The sequence below is a fragment of the Pollachius pollachius genome (genome assembly GCF_949987615.1).
Source record: "Pollachius pollachius genome assembly, chromosome: 20".
Lineage (NCBI taxonomy): Eukaryota > Metazoa > Chordata > Actinopteri > Gadiformes > Gadidae > Pollachius > Pollachius pollachius.
Window position 1 is genome coordinate 1,329,154 of NC_136953.1, and position 24,932 is coordinate 1,354,085.

Here is a 24,932-nt window from a genome sequence, read left to right on the forward strand (position 1 = left end):
TGCCCGCCCCCTCAATGTGGGCGGAGTGCCCGCCCCCTCAATGTGGACTGAGTGCCCGCCCCCTCAATGTGGGCTCCGTCTGCGGGCTGCAGTCAGGGGTACTTGAATTCTCTTGGCGGGCAAAGCAGAGAAGGGGAGGCAACCTTATGACGACATATGGGGCCAAATTCGAAATCGGAGCGTCTGAGCTTTCATATTTCAATGACGGAGCAGGGTACCTAGTGCTTGTTTACACCTAACGCCATTTCTAGCTACTGGGGGACCATAGGCAGGCTAGAGGAATTCCCTAGCCTCCCTATATTAATATTAGAAAACCTCATAAAGTGTCATTTTCATGCCATGGGACCTTGAAAGGCTGATTATGGTCCCACGTTTACGCAACGCAACGCCAACGCTTCAACGCAGTCGTGAACCTTTATGCGTCGGGTGACGCCTTGTTCACACTACATGCGTCCGTCGACGGCTGGGTGCTTGTTGACGTATCCATGTGTTTTTCCGGGTTGTATAACAAAGGCGATTTCATTGGACAGTGTCCTTGCGTATATTTGCATAACGCAGTCTGATTGGCCGACGGATCCGTCGCTGCCTGGAAAGTTGAACATTTCTCAACTTTTTGATTGACGCCTTGTTCACACTACACTGTCCAATGAAATTGCCTTTGTAATACAACCCGGAAAAACACATGGATACGTCAAAAAGCCCTCATCCGTCGACGGACGCATTTAGTGTGAACAAGGCGTCAGCCCTTGCTGCTGCGTCGCCTCGACGGAAGGTTCCAATTTTTGGGAGGCGCAAGTCAGGCCCTTGCGGTGGATGCAAGGAGGGTCCGCAAGGACGTACACAAACTTATGAACTTATGAACTCAACGTCTTTACTCAGTCAACTTCAGGTTGTCGGGCACGCATGTTTGTATCACGTGATGACTTATAACATCCGGGCACGTCATTTACATGTGATCATACAATTCTATTACAGTGTCCTCATTATAAAATCCATCGTTTGACCAACAAATGAGACAATCAAGCAATTAATAAAAAACAGCCAACCAACCAGTCATCGATGACTCAAATGAGTCTATGTCTCTTGGATGTATGTATGTGGGTATACATATAGCATCCTTAGGCAGTCAGTCGTTATATACAGGATGTCTATGAGAACTTCAACAAATGCTTGGCTAAAATGGAGATTGCAAATATCAGCAGTCTCCTGCTATACCTTATGCCTACTGTAACTATGCATGTGTGGTAACCACTGAAACATTCATGAACATTGATGTCCTCGGTCAGCAGAACAACCACCTGTCTGCTGATACAGAGGTAGTGAGAGCATACACAGTGCTGCAATGTTCTTCCTCCTTTTGATTTTGCTTTGTGGAACAAGTACAGCGATTCTCTTGGTGGCTGGTAATGAGGTGAGAAATCTGTTTTACGCGCCTAAATTAACCACGCATGTGACCTCACTCATAACTGGTTTGTAACTTTAATGGTGGTTTTCCCAGGCGTGTGTGTGTGTGTGTGTGTAAGTGTGTGTGTGTGTGTGTTAAAGCAAGGAAATGTTCTTATGTCACATTTACAAGTCATGTCATCCCCAGTCTTTCAACAGCAGCAGAAGCATTTGGATCTGTGAAAGCAGTCTTTCATGCCTCAAAGCGGGGACAAACCAATAAGTAATGAGTGTTAAAACAGGAAGAACATTTCCCCTGTCTCCATTCCCTCCTTGCGTGGAATCCTCTGTCTCTAGCGCGGTGGATGGAGCGGGGGTCGCCGGGCCTGGCTGGAGCAGGCCAGGTGGGCTATGAGCCTGTGTCACTGAGGACGTTGAGGGTGAAGATGGTGGTGGTGGGCAGCACTGGGCTGGGGATGTCCAGTCTGGCTCTCTGCTTCAGGAAGGACGCGTTCACCTCATCCTCATACAGTACCCGTAGTTATACTGCTCTCTGTCTCTGACAGCTGACAGACAGAGAGGGACTGGATCTGATGAGCTGGTTAGTAGGCTAGTCTGGCTGTCTGTCTGTCATGCATTGATTTTTAACCCCATTGGCTGGCAATCTGTACTCAGCTAGTCTAACAGCGGTCCACACACAGATAGAAGCAACATGACAGATTTTGAAAAAACAAAATCAGTGAATGCAGCCACAGTCAATGAAATGGAGATGACATAGCCGTCTGGTTTGTAGCTGTCTGTCGGTCTGCATATGTCTGTAAGTCTCTATGTCAATCTGTCTGTCTGTTTGTTTTTTTGTCTTTCTGTATGTTTGTTTGTTTGTGTGTTTGTCAGCTTGTTGGTCTTGGAGCTAGCGATCTGCTGACATGTAAATGCTATCTAGTAGCATTGTGGTTGCGTTGACAGCCACGATGAAAGGACAATGTGTGACAAAAAGATCACAGCAGTGTGTGAAGGACAGCGAGACTCCTGTGCATAAACCAACCCACAGAAAACAGGGACACCTGTGTGTGTGTTTGTGTGTGTGTGTGTGTGTGTGTGTGTGTTTCTAGGCATATGTATGTATGTATGTCTGAATGTATGTTTTGAGCATGTATGTACACTATGTATGAAGATACACACTTCACACCTATGAATGGGTTAGCCAATTTGTTTTATTAAATTAAAGGTGGGGTTTGGACAAATCAAACTAAAGTGTCCCATATCAGGGCGATCTCCCCGAGGGGGTTAGTCTCTCTGGACCTTGGGCTCCTCAGGAGAAGAGGGTTGAGAGCAGGGTCAGGGGGTAGAGCAGAAGCAGGCCCTGTTCCTCATAAAGTTTCTCTTCCATTCTTCTACCGATCAGACTAATCATTCATCCTGTCCCCCTGACCACACCTGGGCTATGCTGGCGCTACTGGTGTGTAACCTCTCTGTCCAGTGGCTGGGCAGGGTTAGACCGTGGAGGAGAGGCTGTCTGATTATGAACTCTGTCTGAAGGCTGGGTGTCGAATAGGGGCCGTGAAGGAGAGGCTGTAGAAGGCTGGGTGTCGACTAGGGGCCGTGTAGGCATGCTGTGGCGTTCAGACCGCTAGACGCTGGGTTCTCTCTGGGCGGGGGGACTTTTTTAATTTAAGGTCTTTTGAACTTAAATAATGTATCCCTAGATGAAAGCAGGGAGACATTGACTCCCGGTTTCTCTTTGATTATGTGTCCCCAACAGCATGGCCATCAGGTCGGGACATCGGGTCAATGAACTGCTGCCCGCGATAAGTGAGACGTGAAATGTACTTTTTTACAACTAGAGGGCAGCAGTTACAAACGCTACAGCTCCGTACAGCTCCGATAACCATTATAGCCAGAATAATGAATTATATCAAAAATTCTGATAGTTATATCCACAATAAAACTTATTTCAAGTGACTAATTACTCCTAACAACCTATTACTAAGCACACATTGTACAAAGTAGTTGACTCATTCATTAGAATAACATAACCATGTTGTTTGTTATCATTATTAAAGATGCACTTTAGACTGTTAAACCCAACAAACAGTTAAATATATACTGACTCGGTTTGCTTTTCCCATCACCGTGAGTGACTACCCAATCAACCTCCCTTTAGTGATATCAATCCACCATGATGCCTACATGTTGATTCTTTGAACACGTGTGTGTGTGTGTGTGTGTGTGCGTGTGTGTGTAAAGGGGTGTCGGGGGGGTGCATGTGTGTCAATGTGGTTGTGGGTCTGTGTGTAATTCTCCGTGTCCCCAGCCAACAGGGTGAACAGCATGTTGGGGGGCAGTATGGGAGCACTCAGACTGGTTGTAGCGCAACAACATCTTTACCTCCTGCGGCCCAAAGGCCTGACCTCCTCCTAACTCGGCTTCTCTCTCTCACTCACTCACTCACTCACTCACACTCACTCACTCACTCACTCACTCTCAGCCTCCGCCCCCTTGTCTCTCTCTCTCTCTCTCTCTCTCCCTGGATTTCTCTCTTTCTCTCTGCCATTTGGGATAAAAAATAGTCTTCCTGTTCCTGTCAAGATGTTGAGCTGATACCAATTACCTTAAAGCGGACTCCTACAGTTCTCTCCAACGCACAGTGCACCCTGCACTGTGTGTGTGTAGTGTGTAGTCTGTGTGTGAGAGGGAATCCGTCCACACATCTTTTCTTTCTAGAATGATTGAATGGATGAGAACTTTTTTCACCAATATTCAGTTCAAAAGGACCCCCAGTTTTCATAGGTCCATGTATTCTGACATAGAGAGGACCTTCAGAAGGCAACATGGTAAAAACATCTCATGTTACCAGTGGCGTGGCGTGGGGATTTTTTTTGAGGAAGCCAAGTGAGGCCAAGCCTTTAGAGAAAATAGTACGTTTCAGCTTGGATGTAGTTAATGCAACTACAACAGCTATTTGAGCGCCTGGTCATTTACCAGGACTTACACACACCGGTAATCTGACCGACACGACACACGCTCTCTCTCTCCTCTCTCTCTCTCTCTCTCTCTCTCTCTCTCTCTCTCTCTCTCTCTCTCTACTGCGCTCTCTCGCTCTCGCGCTCACTCTCTCTCGCGCACACACACGCACACACGCACACACACACACACACACACACACACACACACACACACACACACACACACACACACACACACACAGTCCTCCTAAACATCTCACTAAATTATACATTTTATTATAAATACAACCCCTCCCCGACCGAAATGCACAAGCCGCTAAATGGTCAAAGAATCGACAGCGCGGTTGTCGGCTATTTCAAGTTTCATGTTCACGTGTAACACGACTCACACAATCACAGTATTTGATATACATCCTTTTCGTAAAACTAGGCCAAAATCAATGTTAAGTATTCAACACTACTTTAAAGACAACACCAAGACAACCCAGAACAAGCACATTTTCTGCATCATGCACGAGTTTGAAGCTAGACTCGGAATGGGTACATTCGTTTTGTGACACCGGGCAATACTTTCTTTCTTGAAAGCGTCTTACTGACTGTAGCGTCTTATGGGAAAAGAAGCAACGGTGATTGACCATACTAAACACCTTATCCATACTATGGGTCTGTGAAATGCTAATGAAATCAAAAGTATTTATTAAGCACATTTAAAACGGTGTGCAATTATTTATTTATGTTTTTGTTATAATGGCCGTTTTTATTTGTATGCCCACCGTTATTATTATTTTTTTACTGCCGTTTATGAAATAAATATGATCTAATGCCACAATTATTCATGTCTGCGATCATCACAGAGTCCACAAGCAACGCAGGTCGCAATCAACGATCAATCAATCTAGCGCACTGTCGAATTCTGCGCCCACAGTGTAAATGCAGGGAAAATGAGGCAAACCCAAACCAAATGTTTTCATGTCATTTATCGTCCTCATATCTGTATTTGCACACAATTATTCATGTCTGCAATCATCACAGAGTCCACAAGCAGCAGGTCGCAATCCCCGATGGGTCACAATTCATGACAGCACACAATTATTCATGTCTGCGACAGTGGTTAAATGGGGCCGGGGAACGACCCCATTTAAGTTTTAAATTAATTAATTTGCCCAAAAAACGCTCCAAACACTGCCTTTCTCATGAACATATCTGATGATGACAGTGAGTTGGCACTTGTTTGATATGTCGGACGTGTCATCCACTTGTACAGCAATGAAAGGGGACATGCTTATTTCTGTATCAGTCTCATCCTGGATGACTCGAGCTATGCTTTCGATTATCTCATTCTGTATGGTGTTAGACATACCGCTGAAGACTGTTGACGATCCCAAGTGCTCTGCAAGCGTAGTGTCAAACTCCGCAGACGCATGAACTAACTCCACAAAATTGCCCCGGTTTGCGCTGCCAGCGGCCTCATTGTGTCCACGGAAAGCTTGTTCTTGGCGAGCAAGGTACAAGGCTGTTACAATAAGTCTCCTCAAAATATCACGATTCTTTGTAACCTGTTCATTGCGCTTCTTTACGCTGATGCTTCTTGCCAAATCCAGAGCCTCATCAATCCTGACACGTCCAAACAGTGCCAGTTTCACAGCGCAGTCGATGTGGCTTTTGGATTTTCCATGCCTCTCGATTGCGCGGGACAAGTTGGCAAGGTCAACGAATCCTGTAGTGACCCAGGGATTGTTGAGGGAGCACGAATTCCTATCAAAAAGAATACACGGCCAGCAAAATAGTCGCTGGAGTTTGTTGCTGCAAGCTAGCCACTCCGTTCGAGTATAGTTCGCTTCATTGAACGTCCGAAAGCCTTGCTTTCTCTCCAATCGCAGTTTCAGCGTCGGTGTTGGCCTACCATCTGATTTTATTTGGAGTCGCTGCTGTTGTGGTAGATTTGCAAAATTATTTTTAAGCAAATAATCTATTAAATCTACATCTCCACCCTCCATAACTGCATTTGCAATGCTAACTAGGCTACTCAAAAATGACAACAATTCAAACATGCGAATTTCGCGCTATTTGTTTTTTCGGTGACGTTGATAATGATGCTTTGATTTGATTGGTGTGAAGCCAAGGGCCGAGTGGCTTCCCTTGGGACCCTCCTGACACCCTCCCGACCAATCAGAGGAGGGCACTGTCATTACGGTAGCCTCACCTGATTGGTCAATTCTTTCTTTTCTTTTCTACAAGGGATGCCAGCTCGGGCTGGCTTCCTCGCAGCGTACAGTGTTGTGTTTCGCCGCGTCTTCAGTATATAATAGGGGCGCCGTATCGCGCGCATTGTGAAATGGTCAATGAGAGGAGAAAATGGGGAAGAAATGACAGCAACACAGCACAAAATAATTAACGAAACTGTTAATATAAATGTGTTTATTGGATGACAACTACAGCCTAAAAAAACAGGGAAGCCTGGCTTCCCTTGGCCTCCGGGAGAAAACTCCACTGCATGTTACTTAAACCTGCATCTTGTTGCTGTTTTCACTGTGGCCATCAGGTATTTGTTCAAAGTTAGTTGTGTCACAGATAGACTGAGAGATAATGAATCCCTGGGTTTATGAGTCGTGGTATTGATGGTTTAATATGCTTTAGAAACTCCTTGTTTCAATAAAAACAAAGGCTATGGCTGCCTTTTAAGGACACATCTTTGAGCTACACTGAGTCGAAGTGTGTGCCTTTGAAGATCAATTATCTGTCCTCCTCAAACTGTCTAGAACACTTTTCACGACTGTTTACAGCGTTACTTAAAGGATATATAATTAACATTTTGATGTGGACGTTTTTATTACTCAAGGGAAGATTAGTTCCAGAAGTTCTGACTCCTCTCCTGTCACCAGACATCTGCTCTCCTCCCTCAGGTCAGCCAGTTACCAGCATACTCCTTATTATGGGATATTTTCGCTCTCGTAAGGATCGCTCTCTCTCTCAGATGGTTCACCCATTTTATTGTGCAGTGGTTTAGAAATCATGGAGAGAAGAAGACTTTACTTTACAGAACAGCTTGAGGACAGGCGTCACCAGACCGCTGGGCTGCATTTGGTTTGGTTTCGGTTTTTTCACCCAATCAAAGTGGAAAAGTGAGGCATTGTTTAGATAACCATATGGGATAAAGGGAAAAATACACTGACAGATGTAGTGAAAAAACGATCCTAATAAAAGATAATAGTTATTATAGTTATTACTGTTTTTTATTTTATGTGGGTTTGGCTGCTTTGCACGAAGAAACACTACATAGGCATTTGCTGTTTTGATCAATGTAATAATGGTATATTTTTTGTAAATAGAGGAAAATAGAATTTCAATGACAAAATAGAAAATAAAGAGGCAACATGTTTAATGACAACAATGGAAACACCAAATGTTCTATTTTAATAGGGCTTTGACTTTCAAGAACTTTTGTAATTATATCAGGTTAATCACTGTATAGCACAGTGATAGTCGTAAACTGAAGTAAAAAATGTGTAATGGTAAATATATTTTTATTGTAAATTGCAAAATGTATCATGGCTTTATGTGATTATTTACAAAGATCTATAAAAAACTATGAATAAATGTTGTTGGTTACTTACTAATAAACAAAGATTTAAGAGCTAGAAATTGAATAGGCATTGTCCGCTATAAGAGTGTGAAATGCACCCATTGGCCCTCTAGGGCAATTTCAGACTGCCCCCGGCTCGTCTCTGACCATATCTTCCCTGATTGGTAAATGGACTACATCTCGCCTGTCGATCACAGGTGCATGAAATGCAAAAAAATAAATAGAGTGCAGTCTTCATCCTCATCAAACGTAACTGGGTCCGCCCCTTTCCTGAACATTCGGGAAGTACACTTCCCATTCATTTTCTCCCTTGACTTTTCGTAAAATCATTTTATAAAGAGTTGCAAGCCTGAAACCAAGCAAATCATGCGTCAGGCAACTCGTGACCATTAAACATTTGATTCGGGGAGAAAATTATTTGGAAAGAAAAGGCTAATTTTTTGTGAACGAGTCAGGAACTACTTATCCCATAAACCATTGCAAACCTTTTCACAATGGTTACAACGCAATAGTTTAGCACTAGTTGGTCATTATATTGTTTATATTGTAAATTATAAGTTGTTTCATATATTGTGTGTTTGTGTACGTATTTATAGTGTTTCATATAGTGTATAGCGTAGTCATCGACATGGTACGTTATATAGGGAGTGAAAGAGGGAGCAGTGTTAGTTTAATTTCTAAATCTTGGATCTTTTATGCAGTCTCTCTATTTGCAACTCTTAAACTTACAGCAGCAGCTTCAAATAAATATGAACTAAAACTGAAGAGACAAAGATTTACAAAAAGGACTCCTTGTTACTGGACGAGCCAGTGGTCTGCGCAGGCTGCTGACGGGCTGCGTCTGAGTTTGCATGGGAGAAGGGGCGGCTTCCTCGCCAGGTGAAGGTGAGGCCTCCCGGCCTTCACTCTGCGTCCAAAGCGTCCCACGGGCCGAATGCCCCGGCCCGTGTACCAGTACGGGTCGATGTCCGGCTCTACACCGGGAAACAATAACCAAACACAACTTGACTTCAGAAAGGGTGGTTTTCATTGCCACAATTCAGGAACTCTGACCACTTACAGTAAAATGATCTACTCATTATTGGAGGTTATTGATGCCAATCTTTCAGACATTTAAAATCCATTACTACAGCTCAAGGTCTAAATTAAAAGTATGAAATAGGCCTACTGTTTCATCATATTCATTTGCATACAATTGATAGAATTAACATACCTATTGGACGTATGTTTTATTCACATTAAAAATACTCAAGATAAGATTCTAAATGTAAAAAAACAAAAAAACATTGCATTATGATGCCATAATTTATTCCATGTGATTTATAAGGAATAGCATTTGTTTCCAACAATGGGTCTAAAATGATGACTAAAGAGTGAGGGAAAAAAAGAGAAAGGGAAACAATGAGTTATGCCAGCTCATGAATACTTACTCCTGATGTTGAAGGAGTCGCTACTGGTCTGTCCATGGTCTTTACACAGGCCATGTCTCACAACTAGCATCAGCGTAAACAGCAACACACACCCTCTCATTGCAGCACACAAAGCTTGTATAAACCACAGAATATTCCAAAAATCTGAAACACAGCAAGTGCAGACATCCATTAAGGACTTCTGCGTGTGTCTGCCAAATGAGTAATCATAGAAACGACAACCCTAGGCAAACATTTGTAAATACAATATAGTACAGTATAGTAGCTGCATTTAATTCTTAATCCACCAAATATTTCATTTTTCAAAATGTCATTAGAATATCAAAATACCTTATATGTTTTTGCAATATAATTTCTATTTACAACCACGGTGCAAATATTTGTTCAAAGTGCTAACCTTGACTATTTACACCTGTCAATCATTACTGGAATAATGTGCTGGACTAATTAAAGTGAAGAGTCATTGATGAACCAAATCCACTGAGTGGATAAGGAATACAGATCCGGATGGCCTTACCTTCAGAGCTCCTGGAGTCTCCACTGTTCTCTCAGTCTAGAGCGGGAGAGAGGAAGCCTTGTGGAGCATCGAGCACAAGGACCAGATGATCTGTGCCGTAGAGAGCCATCGGTCGCTATCCTCTCTCCTTTTATAATGCACTTGGAGGTGTAGTGACACACACACACACGCACACACACACACACACACACACACACACACACACAGAAAGTGTGTAATCTCCACAGCTTTTGTACCTAATGTCCAGTACAGAACGTTTTGGATCCATTCTGTAGGAACTGTAGGTAGGTTGATGTAAATAGTGATTGGGGTGGAGTGAGGTTTGGCGAGCGGGCAGTGGTAGGGGTCATGAATAAGAGCAGGGAGGAGGCAGGGTTTGATGAAACACAATTTGGTTTATTTTCTTATTCTTCAGGTTTATTTGATGCTTTATCTTGCATCAATTTAACTCATCTTTGTGTGCTGCATAAAGGGGATAACAAAAAGATAATAGAATTAGACAATGATCAAACACATAAATTAAACAAATGAACAAAGGCACATGTCTAGCAAACAAAGGAATCTGGTCATGAACCAAGCAAACAAAGGAATCTGGTCATGAACCAAAGATAGTCAAATTAATAGATTGACTCACGATAATTGGAGACGCACACAGGAAGCATGAGCGTGCTGGTGGTGAGTGCCAAGCAGGAGCCAAAGTGTGCACAAACAATTCATAGGCTCCTCCCCTCCCCCAACAGGTGAGGTGGGCGTGGCCAAGTGGCAGGTGGCAAAGGTATGTTTAGGACGGGCAGATTCAACACAGTCATTATGTTGAAAGAATAAAAATGGAAGGGGAAGGAAATCAAATGGAAGGAGTCTTTTCACATTCAGTTGCAGAACCGCCGTGAAAACCCAAGAATATGTCAGGGTCAAATTCCTTCATGAACAGTGTTTATTGTTTAAATGGTGTATGAATAATGAGGCGAGGTGAGGTTTGTGTTATACTGATTCTGAATGGTATTGATATCACTTGGTAGCTTTGCAATTGATCTAGTTGTTTGAAAGCAGTGTGTTATTCAATTGTATGCTACACCAACAAACCGAATCTTGAATAAATATATAACTCTGATGATTAAAATAGAATCAGATCTAATATCAAATTATTTATTTTCATACAGCGCACAATATAGAACATGACACGATGACCCTACCTGCAGACTTAAAGCTCACATAGGTTGCCAGGTTGAGGACACTGAATGAAGACTAAGACAAACCATGCAAACCTATATTTAGACAAGGACAGCCTAATGCATACCGTTGCAATGTATTTGTTGTTTGCAAATAATAAGCATTGTGTTCAGAGAAAACAGAAAAAAAAATCATCTTAGACTGCTTTGTTAATCTCTGATGACATATCATGTTCATTTTAGGATATAGTACAGTACATATCATATAGGTTCTTAAATATCCTGTCAATATTGCCGCTGCAAAATCATGTTTAACATGTTTAATTATACAAACCTAAACTTCTCCCTATACAAAATGTATGAAAAAAATCACTTTGGTATAGATATGCAGGAAAGCATGCTACAGCACATGTATTGTTAATATACTTGCATTGTGTTCATGAACAAAGTGGTGTTTGGTGCTAACTCTGTATTTGGTATTTTTTTGGTCAGCTAAATATTAAACAAAAACATAACCAAGAGAGATTTAAATCCTGAAAAATGATTGGTTTATGTGATTGATTTCTAAACAAGGAGTCAATGAGATAGCCTTAATACTGAGTTCTTCCTTAAACAATAGGAATGAACTCAACAAGGTCGATAAAAACATCCACAATCAGCATTTTCTATTAAAGATTGTATCAGCGATGTTGTGTGATGTCAATTCTGTTGGTATTTGAAGCGAGATCCCAAACAAACAGAGCCAGCTCGTCCCTCCCTTCTGTGTTTCGTGCATCCAGAAAATCTATCATGAACACAGCGCAAAACCCCACATCACCCAGCCCTTGTCGGTGATTTGTTGGAATACTATTTATTTTGGTTTTTAGGTGTTGGTAGTACCATTTATTTTTGTGTACGATCTCGGAGCGCAGGCTGCCTACAGATCCCTGTTTTTTGACGGCCTGCTTATGGGGCGAGCAGCTAGCGGATCGTGAGAAAATATCAGATTAATGTGATGATTTATGTTTCGGCCTAAAATCGCTGATACAACCTTTAACACAGCACAACATAACAGTGGACTTTGTTTGACTAAGAGAGTAACTGTGAATGGACAAGCGAGCGACTGCACCACTGTACCGCACCCTGCTACCATTACGGTACGGATGTGAGCCGGGACAAACAGTCACATCACAGCCAGATGAACCGCTTTCATATAATGCTGAGTTTCCTCCTCATGGACACGGAGACATGACAGGTTTCTAAAGAGAGAGAGAGAGAGATAGAATGAGAGAGAGAACTCTAGAAAGATACTGACATACGAACATACAGAGAGGCACAAGATCAGTTAAAGATGAATTGATTGGCTTACTGTTTTAATTGATTGAGTGATTGATTGATTGAGTTATAGTTGATCAGCAATTCAAAAGACACGGATTCGAAGGACTCTGGAATTCGGAATGTGAACAAACAACATAAAATCTAGCGACCTTCTAACAGGAATCTGTGAAGGCCGACTGGGAAAGAGAAGAGTTGAGCAAGAGGATCTATGGTAAGAGGAAAAGTAGAGATCCACAGAGCAGTGTTCATGCAGTTCACCTACTTACTATACGACTCATAAGCCCCCAATAACCAGAGAATCATCATTAAGTCATGAAAGACGTCCACCAACTACGTTTTGCAACCGACTGAAGAGTCCATTTCCCAACATCCACTTTCTTACTTTAACATCTAAAATCACCATGGCCTTGATAAGTCCTCTTTGGCATCTTTGAGCATTTTCATCATCAAATCTTCTCAAAGATTTTAGTCAATTACTGATTTAAACACTTTTTCCGTATTTGTTGGTCAAAGTGAGGCTGTAGGTTTCTTTGAAAAAGGTGGATGTTTGTTGGTGACGTGAACCCTTCATGTTGCTCTAGGACCCAGGCGTTAGGGGAGGTCATACCGCACAGGGTGCCCCTCTCTGGGGCTTGGCCACAGGGTTGCGCTGGGTCAGGGACCCTGTGTAGATTGAGTTTCTCACAAACTTGCCCACCTGGCCTGAAATACACAACAACTACAGTGTTTTTCCACTTCTCAATGCAGACACAGAGTTAGGAATCAGCTGTGCTTGGGCCTAAACACTAACTAGATAGATCCATATAGATAACCATAGAGCCAGACCATTAAGGCTAGCGGCCACCAGGAAAAAATCAGTGACTGTATGTACCCTCCACTTTCAGATACATTTTTTGCAGAACCTGCAAAAAAGGTTTGCTGTTTGTTGACACCTGCCTGGAGCTTTACCCGTCACTCTGCATAGTACGTCATCCGGAGCGTTGGTCTGATTGGTTGAAGGACTATCCAACTGTGTAAAGAGTCATTGGAACTACGCCCGTTGATCACGCCTCTTGTGCTGAAGATAATGACAGCAACCTCCCCAGACCAATGTGCAATCTACGATTGAGCTTGGTCTGGCAAAAGCCAGGCTAGTGGCAAGGGCGTTTGATCAGCAACCCTTATGGTTTTCAGTTTTGAGGAACTCTGAGTTAGCATTTGCTTTCTGTAAGCTGCTTCCATTGACTTGCAGGGTTACAGTAGCCTATCTTCTGTGCATGTGAGGGGAACACACTTTTGATTTCTTTCCAATAAGTTCCGAACTGTGATTATGAGGCTAGCTGTGATACACCGCTGAGAGGATATCCTCTGTGCAGCCTGTGGAGTACCATAGGTAGCCTAATGATCAGTAGAGAAACTACAATTATGTTGTGTTGCTACTGGCACATGTTTTGAGTAAGCGACTATTCGGAATACATTGGACATCTTTGGAAAGTAAATGAAAGTGTATTCCCCTCACATGAACAGGCGCTAGTCTACTGTAACGCTGTAAGTCAATGGAAGCAGCTATGAGAAAACAAATGCTAACCCAGTGAAAACGCCTACACACACAAGGAGGAATCTGGAACTGAACAAGTCCTCCTTTAAGTCATTCCTGCGACACAGAACATTTTAAGAGATGGTTACGGTGTGTATTTCCCCTGGGACCTGCTACAGCACCACCATTTGGTTTGACCTCTCCAGTATTTACCATGAGGCTAGCTTATCCACATAGCGTGTAATTCCCTGAATATAATGACATAAAGATTCAGGATCCAGTGACATAATGACAGCTTTCCTCATCAAACGAAGACTTTCCCTTGAGCAAGGCACTAAACTTTATTTAGTGTTTAATTGTAGCTTTGCACTATCCATGGTATTGGTAGATGTAAGCTCAGTGAGCCGTAATCACTAGCTCCTTGCCTAGTGTAAATATATAAAAGACACTCAACTTGATGGCCCCTTCATTTGAATTTACAATAACATTTGAGGCCCTATAAAGCGCATCAGTGTGTGTGTGTGTGTGTGTGTGTGTGTGTGTGTGAGAGAGTGAGTGAGTGAGTGAGTGAGTGAGTGAGTGAGTGAGTGAGTGAGTGAGTGAGTGAGTGAGCGAGTGAGAGAGAGAGAGAGAGAGAGAGAGAGAGAGAGAGAGAGAGAGAGAGTGTGTGAGTGTAGTGAGTGTAAAAGTCACAGCAATTTTAACTGCATTGTTTTTGTGAACTTGCAAGAGGAAAACCAGCTTTGTGGAGCTGGATGGCGAAATTCTTGAGTCTGAACAGAAGAAGATGTGTCTTGCCCTTGAGGGGTGTGTGGAAGCAGAGAGTATGTTCTTACTTGTCGGAAAACCTTGTGAGTGTCGTCTTGTCGCTGGAACTGGGATTGCAGACTAACCAAAGAGAGAGAGAGAGATAGAGAGAGAGAGAGAGAGAGAGAGAGAGAGAGTCTTTTAAATGTAACAAACAGATCTTTCATAGAGCTAAGGCAGCTTGTACAGCTTTTGTATTCATTATTACATCATGATACAATGATCCATCTTCCAGTCATAATAAACCACGTTGTTTATCATTGTCTGGCCCTCGCAGCTTCCAACTCACTTACCAGCATTCAAATGAGAGCCAAATGAGAAAGGTGGCTGCCAGTGTTCAATATCTTGGATTGTATGCATATATACAAATCCCTCATCTTATTTCTGAATCAACCATCTGAAGGACGGGTAATGGTCCGACTCTTCCTGGCGCTGCTGGTGTATTGGTGCATAATGGACGGTGTGTAGCCAGCCCTTACCCTCCTCCTGCCCGTGTCCACAGACATGCCAGCTGCGCCGAGCGCCGCGATGCGGTTCTCGATGTACGAAACCTTGAGGGTCGGAAAGAAAAGACGTTCTTTAACCTCCGGATAGACAAAACCACATGGGAGCACACTAGACTGCCGCTACACAACACATTGTTGTTGTTAGGGCCTCACTCTATTTCTATTTGTCATTGTCTCTGTAGCCTTGTGTGAACACAGTGGTGGAATCATTTGATAACAACAAGCATGGGTGTTAGACCTAGGAGGGGCATCCTGTTTAACCGCCTAGTGTGTCGTATCGGGAAGGCTCCCCGGCCCCCCTCGAGGTAGGGGGGCTCTCACCTGTGTCCGGGTGGTCTGGACGCTGGCAGCGGCCTGGGCCACCCTGTCCTCCAGCTCAAAGAGCAGGGCACTGGAGCCCCTGAAGCCCACCTCGGGGGCCTCCTCCGTGGGCCGTGAGACCCTCTCTGCTCCCTCTGTCGGAGGGTCGAACTGTGGAGAGAGCGTGCCAACAAAACTGTGCAATTCAATGGGTGACCTTGGCTTAAGAAAGAGCTCGCAAAGAGCAAATCGTGAGGAACCATTGTGAAGCTGTGGACCCTCAGGTGGAGCGAGGCCAATTGTCTCGTCACGTAGGCCTCGACCTTTGACCCACTGTACGGGTGGAATCAGACCGATGAAGGACATGGCACAGGGAATGAATTGGTTCCAAAGAAGCATGTCATGTTGCGTTTCAGAGAAATGAAAATACCTTTTGTGTGCGATGGTTATCAGGATTACATTTTTTAGAAGGACATCTTGGTATTGTAACCTTTCATCAAGGCGGAACAGTAGTGGGTTGTAGGGTGGGGGAGCGGTGAACTGATCGATTCTGTGTACATATTATAGTCAAAGCTAGTTAAAAAAACATTTGTCGGGCTCTGAATTTTGACTCAAAATCGTAATGTTTCGGGGCAGCAGTTGCGCAGGAGATAGACCGGGTTGCCTGGCAATAAAAAACCCCTAGCTCCGCCTTGCTAATGTGTCCCTGAGCTGGCACCCGAACCTAAAACTGCTCCTAGCAAACTGAATGCTTTTTTACAACTCTGACACTGCCGTTCGCTGTAGGTACCTGTGTGTATGAACGGATGAATGTGAGCCACTGATTGTTAAGCGCTTTGAGTGTCCTCGGGTCTGAAAAACACTGTATTAATGCCGTCGATTTTTCAAGTGATATTTTCTGAAAAACATTATATCTTTTTTGGAAGAGATTAATGAAGGCTTTCATTGAAGACCGGATAAGTGGCGAACACATGTCAGCCCTTAGACCAAGAACATTCCTACACCTACAATGTACAATATGTGCACGTGAAGTCAATGGGAATTGGGGATATTAGCATTCGGAAAATGCTCGTTATACTTTGGGATGATCCTATGTTTTCCTTTTTGTCTATTCATGCCTGTAACTTTATATTCTGTCAATTTCTCTAGAAGGAGATAACGACGTTAAAGTTACTGATTAAATGAAGTGAGAATAATACCCGCTCTTAGAGGCTCACCTTGTGAACGGGGGACGGCTGGATCAGCTGCACCTCCACAGAGGAGGTGGAGGTGGAGGAGAGGAGCGGCTGACCGGCCTCTTCAGCCTTCGGCCCCACGTGGCTCCTCCAGAGGGGGATGGAGATCTCCTCCTCCTCCTCCTCCTGCTCCTCCTCCTCCTCCTCCTCGTCGGAGGTCAGGCCGTTGTCGCTGATGGCTCGCGTCAGCTGGTCCAGCTTCTGTCTCAGCCGCTGCTCCTCCAGGTCCTCAGGGGCCCGGGGGGCCAGGCTGGGCTGGGGGACGGAGAAATAATCAATCAATACAGTCCAGTGATGGATTGATACTTTGTCAATCACAGCAAAACTATATGGATGGTGAGTCATTGATTGTGAATGAGTTAACAGTGTTGAATAAGTGATCTGCGTTGAATGAACGGGCTGCGGTGAAGAATGACTCTTGTGAATGAGTGAAATGTGAATATGCATTAACAGTATTGAAGGAGTGAACGGTGGTGAATGCATGAACAGAGGTGGATGAGTGAACGCTGGTGTTTGCATTGACGCAGGGGAATGGGTTTAACCGCGGTGAATGAGTGAACGCTGGTGAAGGTGAACCCCTGTACCTGCTCGCTGGGGGAGACCGCCTTACGCTCCAAGTTGTTCAAAATGCCCTCGACCAATGACATCCGTCGGCTCAACTCCTTGATCTGAGACCACAATGGAAATTAACAGAAAATTAAACGAGCGGGAGTCGAGCCAGAGAACCGGGACAGACCCGTCCCCGTCTCCACTTGAGGTTAATACGGTGTTCTTCGGAACCAGATGGGCCCCGGTAATGAATGAGGAAGACAATGATGGTTTCATTATGTAGAGGAACATGCTATTCTCTCTTATTTCAAAATGTTCTCAAGTGAATCCGACCTGCTTGGCCACGGCTGAGCGTATTTCTGATACACATTCACATCCGACATGCATACACAGTCATCTGTGTGAGGAGTCTTCATCCACGATGAATACTATACTCAAATATGATGCAGTAGTAATCAGCATTTTTTAATCATCATCATCATTATATCAATTTGAAAAGCATTATATCAATTTGAAAAGCAGAAAAACATGCACTTCCATCGAAATGAATGTTTGTGACCATAAAGAATAAGACATAAGGTACATTCTATTTTTTTTGTCATATTTTTCAATTTATGGGTTATTTATTCTCTAAATTCTCTATGTAGGCTGAGAGCATTGCAAAAAAGTTGAATGTCTGCCTAAACCTTTTTATACACATCATGCATTCATATTAAATCTCATAATTTGATTGTGGCAGTCGGACAATTCTGCTGTGAGCCCTGACCAACCATGACACCTAATAGGCTGCACTAGAGAAGTTGAACAAGGCTTCCTAGAGACCCTGGAGACCCTGAGAGCCAATCAGAAGCCGATCCATGATGTCAGCGCCTTGGCTCTGGGCTGAGTCATATGTCCTGTTCTTTCTCTTTAAAACATGTTTTTTTTTTTTGTATATATATCGTGCTGCTCTGATGTTTCTCTGTTTCCTGCTCCGCTGCCTCCCATGTTGTCATCAGGTCCAGCTGTGAGGTAAATCCTCCCCTGACGCAGTAGAGCGATGGTGGGAGAGTTGCTCAGCAGTCCAGCTGGGAGTGATAACGTCAGCCTTTGATTTCATGATGGACTAGATTTCTGACTGAGACTAGAGGGACCACTTCAGGAATAACTTTGCCCCATATGCCTACACACACTCTTTTGGGGCAAATTCCCCCACCATGCATTTTCTTTTAAGGGCAAAAAGTGTGTGTTGACACACATTCATTAGACACATCAAATGCAAATAAATAAAGGGCTGTGTGCGCGTGTCCATGCATGTTTGTGCGTGCGTGTGTGTGTGTGTGTGCATGCATGTGATTTTGTTACCAATAGTTGGCTTTAACTAGTAATGTTTTCTGATGTGAATGTGTAGGAAATTAAGACACTCCAGGGCTGATCAAAACATAGATATTACTAAAGGTTTATAATTTGCAAAACTCTGGGGTCGAGTACCCACAAGCAAACATGCCCACCACATGCTGGCCATGTTATGTGAGCCAACTACATGTCTAAGTATGCAGACAGAGCTATTTTCAATGTCTCGCTCTAAATCTATCCGTCCCTCTCTCTCCCTCCCCCCGTCTCTCTCTCAACCACCACCCCTTGCAACGTCTAAGAGATCACTTACAAGTAATTCCCTCGCATTAGCCATGGCTGCTTGCTGGGGCCTGAACTCTGTTCCCTAGCGCTCAGAGAACTAAGAACAAGCCGTGCAGGAAACACCTGTTAGGCACATGGCTGACAGATGCCACCGTCATGTATGTATGGATATGGATATTATCTATCCATACCCCACGCACGGCACTCGTTTATATGATCGCAAAGCCTTGTCACACAAAATAGAATATTCAAAATTGTATTTCGCATTCACATTTCTCCGTAAGCGCTGAACTGAAGTAAGAGTTCAACTGTTCAACTCGTATGGAGGGTGACGATGATAACAGCGATAAGTAGGGTCATATTAACCACACATGGCGTTCCTTTAATGCATGGATCTAACGTACATTACGGTGGGTGCATGCATGTGGCTGCAGTGGGAGGAGAAACCCAATAACAGCGTTACCATGCGACCAGCTGACCCTGACAACAAGGCATACATAATTCTTATAGAATAATATATATTAATCAACCAATGATAAATAAAGTCATGAAACGGCATTCAAACCTGCGGAGGTTGGGGCGAGTTCAGGCTGTGCTGGGAGACGGGGCTGTCGCCACGGTAATGAGAGAGATGCTGAGGAGGATGATGGTCCAGGAGGTAGCAGGGCTCTTCCTCCTCCTCCTCCTCCGAGTCGTAGGGCTCCAGGGGGCAGCTGTTGACCGAGTACGGCCCCCCCCCACTCCCACAGGAGGAGTGGCTGAGGCGGGAGACCGGCCGCAGGCCTGCGGAGCGAGTGTCCGGGTACACCATGTCGTCTGTTGGGAGAGGTCATAGAGGTCAGAGGTCAAAGAGGTCAGAGGTCAAAGAGGTTAGAGGTCGTGGTACACCATGTCGTCTGTTGGGAGAGGTCATAGAGGTCAGAGGTCAAAGAGGTTAGAGGTCGTGGTACACCATGTCGTCTGTTGGGAGAGGTCATAGAGGTCAGAGGTCAAAGAGGTTAGAGGTCGTGGTACACCATGTCGTCTGTTGGGAGAGGTCATAGAGGTCAGAGGTCAAAGAGGTTAGAGGTCGTGGTACACCATGTCGTCTGTCGGGAGAGGTCATAGAGGTCAGAGGTCAAAGAGGTTAGAGGTCGTGGTACACCATGTCGTCTGTCGGGAGAGGTCATAGAGGTCAGAGGTCAAAGAGGTTAGAGGTCGTGGTACACCATGTCGTCTGTTGGGAGAGGTCATAGAGGTCAGAGGTCAAAGAGGTTAGAGGTCGTGGTACACCATGTCGTCTGTCGGGAGAGGTCATAGAGGTCAGAGGTCAAAGAGGTTAGAGGTCGTGGTACACCATGTCGTCTGTTGGGAGAGTTCATAGAGGTCAGAGGTCCAAGAGGTTAGAGGTCATGGTGTCGTGGTACACAATGTCGTCTGTTGGGAGAGGTCATAGAGGTCAGAGGTCAAAGAGGTTAGAGGTCATGGTGTCGTGGTACACAATGTCGTCTGTTGGGAGAGGTCATAGAGTTCAAAGAGGCCAAAGAGTTTAGAGGTCATGGTATCGCGGTACCCCATGTCGTCTGTGGGGGAGGGGTAAGAGGTCCCGAGGTCATAGAGGTCAGAGGTCAAATAGTGGTGGTAGTCGATATTGACGGGTGATTAGTCCATGGCAAAGGGATCCTTCGAGTTATGATTCGACACTGAAGACCTGCATGAAGGTCTGCATGAAGGTCTTAATAAAGGTCTCCATGGATTTGTGGGTCAAATGCTCCCCACATTGTGGCTGCTTGTGATCAGTTCAAAATGGCAGTGACTTAACGATTGTTTATGCCCCCCTCCCTGCCAAGCAATTGGTACTGTGCATATGGAACCATCCAATCATTCATCTGGCCAATGGAAATGATTGAAAGGGCTCATTATTACAGGCCTGCAACAGCTACATATACTATATCTCTTTCTGCTGGCTTAAACGTTGAACCTTTGCTAAATGCCCTAAATGTTAATTTAGGGCATTTAGCATAGGTTCCCCCCCCCCCCCCCGTGTGCCCCACTGACCTGGGTGCGGGGCTCGTCCCAGGCTGATCCTGCGGCTGAAGTCCAGCTGGACCTCACTGCTGAAGTGGTTCTGCGGGCCGTCCCGCTGGTCCTCCAGGATCTGCTGGATCACCGAGCTCATGTCCGCCTCGCTCAGCATCCCGCACTCCCCCACACCCCGTGCTGTCACGTCATGGCCCCTCAGCACCTGGGACAGTTTGGGGTGGGGGGGGGATGAACGATTCGGACATAAGATCGGTGATCCAGCAGATCCTGGAGGAGCAGTAGACTCTTTCTGCTTCTTCATAAGTATGGAGGTTTAATGGTTTAACAGGACTTTTTATTGGTATTTGGTTAGCTTTCTAATATTTCATTGAGTGACACCAAAACTGCTCTATTAATAGAATGTATAGTCATGATATCAAAGGAGCTTAGATATTTTAAACCCCTTCCTATCCACCGCTGGAAGGAGACCTCTTCTGCTTTTCCTCAAGACTTCTCCCTTTAAAGTTGATTCCCCTCCTTCAGCAGGGACATCCAAACATGGAGTTGAACTCTGAAAAAGAGCCCCTTCATAAAGCTGACCATTCGTCAAACCCTAATCAGGCAAATATCACACACGCACACGCACACACACACACACACTCACACACACACACACACACACACACACACACACACACACACACACACACACACACACACCAAAGGATCAAACAGTACGTTTGATCCTCTCAAGCACTTTTCCATTGCTTTGTCAGAGTCTGACCATAAATATCTTTAGAGGGCACATTCTGGAACGTCAGCACATATGCCTCACAGCAGAGTCTGTACTAACGTTTTCTGGAGGAATAAAGGGCATTTATCAAAAAGGTATAAATCTCTAAGGACACAATCTTATAATCCATCAAAAAAAAGATATATTCCTATATGTTGGGGAGAAAAGAGCAGGACAACCCATAACCAAAGCAAAGGTAGGGGAAGATGCAATGCTTGTGATTAAAGAGAAGGCATCTCTGGGAGATTGGGATGCAGGAATTTAACACATTTAGTCTGATATCATATCAGAAGTCCCCCGACGAATATATATAACCCCTGTGAAAGAACCCTAATTGTCTAAGAAAGTCTGGGAAGTTAAAAAGCCAAATGTGCATGAATCAGAAATGCCTAACAGTTTAGTCATCATTGGAAGTGGCTCTTGTTTAAATGACTTACAAATGTGAATTTTCTCTCTGTCTGCACGTGTGTGTGTGTGTGTGTGTGTGTGTATGTGTGTGTGTGTGCTGTCTGCACAAGTGTATGTGTGTGTGTGTGCGTGTGTGTGTGTGTGTGTGCACTCACGCATGTGCATTTGTGGGGTACTTCTTTGATGTGTAGAAAGAAGCTGTTCCTTAAGCTGTTGTTTCCTTCTTCGCCCCCCCTCCCCCCAGAGTGCATTTCAAATGAACCCGGTCTCTCCCGCCAATCGCCATGGCCGACTTCAGCCGTGGCCAATCCCTCACTCTCCAAGGTGGGCCCTCCCCTCACCTTTGTTTGGTCTGTTTTTAATGCGCGCCATGTGAACGTTTTCCTATGAGAATCATGTATTCCATTGCCACATGGATGATGTTTGGTAAATCCCTTCCTGTGTTTCCTAGGACCATGCTCGCTATGAAACCAAATGCTTTGCTGTCAAGAAGTGTCCTCACACCAATGGTTTCCCTCAGTGAGACGGGCCAAGTGTGGTTGGAGGTGTGATCACAGTGCTACATGGACCTGCTCGTCAGAACGAAGAGCCGCTCACTCCCCCACCCTCAGGCCTGAGCCCCAGACGAGGGCCATGGGGTCTGTCTGCAGGTGGTCCCCTGCAGAGCGGGGGTCCGCCTTAAAGACCTCCAGGCGGTGTCACGCAGAGCGGGGGTCAGCTGGGTTAAGGATCTCTAGGGGGCCAGGCCAAACACCCAGTCTGTACCTGAAATAGTAGGGGTACCTGACAGGAGGGGGGTCATATGGCCGTGATCAGTACCTGACAGGAGGGGGGCCAGTCTGAGTATCTCCGGGCGGTACCTTAAAGGAGTTCCTCCTGGAGGTGATGGAGTAGTCCGGGTCCAGGTCCAGGTCATAGTGCTGGACTGAAAGGATCCTCTTGGTCTTCCTCATCTATGCAGGGGATGGGTCGTGTGTGTGGGGGGTGGGGAGGGCCACCAGGAGAGGTAGGAGGACCACCAGACGACGGATGGAGGGGGGGGCGGGTTGAGAAGAGAGGAAAGGAGAGGGAGGAGCAGAGCATAAAGAAGACAACGCCACCACAACGCCTGTCTGTTGTACAGCCAGAGCATGAGGCAGTACTAGAAGCTCAGAATAACCATATGAGGTCACATGGCCCCCCAGAGGTACTACAACTCTCACACCAGTAGAGGGCACTGTCTCTTTGGAAAGAGGAGGAACGTCTAGCAATCGCATGGCCCCTGGCTTGACTACGGGAAAGAAGAGAATGCAGGGAAACTATTAAAAAACACCCCTGTGAAACGGACCACACCTTAATCAATAGTTCCAACACACCACAGCCCTTAGAGCAGACGGACCCGGTGAAACCGCCACTTGACTGAATTGCGCTGCGACTGCAATCCACAGAACAATAGTGCACCAGTGCCGTGCTTTATGAGGGACATTCCAGTGGATTCCGCAGAGGTCTTTTAACTGTAAACAGAGGTTTCCGTCTGTGCTCCTACGTCTATGATGTACGACCGCCTGGTATTTTACCCAGGATGCACCAGGGAGTGCGGCGCCGTTGTTTCTGCGAACACGTAACCTTAGTTGGGAAGCATTTGATTTGAAGGGGAAGGGGGTGCCGGGCAGATTAGCGCCTCTGACGTCCCTCTTGACGTGACCGAACTCAGACGCTGGGGTCTAATAAGCTCGCTGTGCAGTGATGGGAGCCATGGCCATATAGTGGGGATAGTTATATAATGTGTGCCAACATATGTTCAGTGTTCTGTACAAACTGGTCACACTTGTTCACTGCCTGCCTCGGTTCTGTAAGGCATCGGGTCCAATTAACACACACCCCTGCCATCATGAAAAAGACATGAGAAGAGATACCTGTGTCTCGATAAATTTTACTTTTAACTGATTTAATAATGAATAAGTCATTCAAATCCATAAACTTAGATTGTATAAAGGTACTCCTTAAAGCACATTTAGTAGACAACCAAGTGGATAAGAGTGAGGTACCTCTTTGCATCGCTGGGCATCCGAGCCGTCCAGGTTGTGCTGCTCGTAGTCCTCTGAAGCAGAACAGAACACAAGAAGAGTTCATCCACAACAGAACACCATCAGTCAAGCTCTACACATCTGTTCACCATCACATGAACCCTCAATCAAAACTAGTACTTTTAACTCGTTTGACACTTTCATCCATTTTGGTAGGGAGCTTAACACACTAGTCACGGACATCGAGTGTGGGTCACCTCGGTCCCTGTTGGAGATAAGGTAACAGAAATCCCACAGGAGAATCATCACTAGTTCTACAGTGCGATTAATGTACTTCATTGGCAGCGGAGAGATTTACGACCTGCGCTTTGTTTACCGTGTGTTGTGCATCAACATCAAGATTTATAACCCGACTATCTGAGCCTGGGAGGTGAAGCCTGAGAACGGCAGGGTTTAATCCTCCCTCAGTCCTTCTCCCTGGGATGTGTTTATGAGCTGGTTCCCTCCCTACATCACCGCTCCAAAATATCCCTCTTTAGTTCAGCCAAGGAGAGGGAGGAAGGAGATGGAGAGAGGAGAGGGAGATGGGTAGGGAAGAGAGACAGAAGGGAATAATAACAGAGACAGAGAAGGCCAAAGACAGAGAGAAGCGGAGAGACGGATACACAGTTAGTGTGTATCCGTGTATCCGAGGGAACGGCAGGAAAAAGAGTGAGAGTGAGAGTGAGAGAGAGATAAAGAGAAAACGGGAGAGAAAGAGAGAGATAATGGAAGAGGGAAAAATAATAATTTAAAGATAAGAGATGAAAAGGGGTCACTCTGAGTTGTG

General features: G+C 45.0%; 1 protein-coding gene across 3 annotated transcripts in view; it reads right to left on the bottom strand.

Annotated features, from left to right (window-relative positions):
- Positions 1-11,046: 11,046 nt before the first annotated feature.
- Positions 11,047-24,932, bottom strand: part of mlphb (melanophilin b) — a 33,767-nt gene continuing 19,881 nt past the window's right edge. Inside the window, exons 5-15 of one of the 3 annotated variants that reach the window (XM_079758356.1) lie at positions 24,125-24,177; positions 22,958-23,050; positions 20,933-21,119; positions 19,461-19,711; positions 17,314-17,397; positions 16,712-16,984; positions 15,516-15,665; positions 15,168-15,239; positions 14,718-14,769; positions 12,973-13,067; positions 11,047-12,286 (exon numbers count right to left, since the gene is read on the bottom strand). In XM_079758356.1, the coding sequence (XP_079614482.1) occupies positions 12,260-12,286; positions 12,973-13,067; positions 14,718-14,769; positions 15,168-15,239; positions 15,516-15,665; positions 16,712-16,984; positions 17,314-17,397; positions 19,461-19,711; positions 20,933-21,119; positions 22,958-23,050; positions 24,125-24,177 (1,337 nt within the window). In that variant the 3' untranslated portion in view covers positions 11,047-12,259. The remainder of the gene's footprint in view (positions 12,287-12,972; positions 13,068-14,717; positions 14,770-15,167; positions 15,240-15,515; positions 15,666-16,711; positions 16,985-17,313; positions 17,398-19,460; positions 19,712-20,932; positions 21,120-22,957; positions 23,051-24,124; positions 24,178-24,932) is intronic. The other 2 variants (XM_079758358.1, XM_079758357.1) reach the window with 2 other exon arrangements.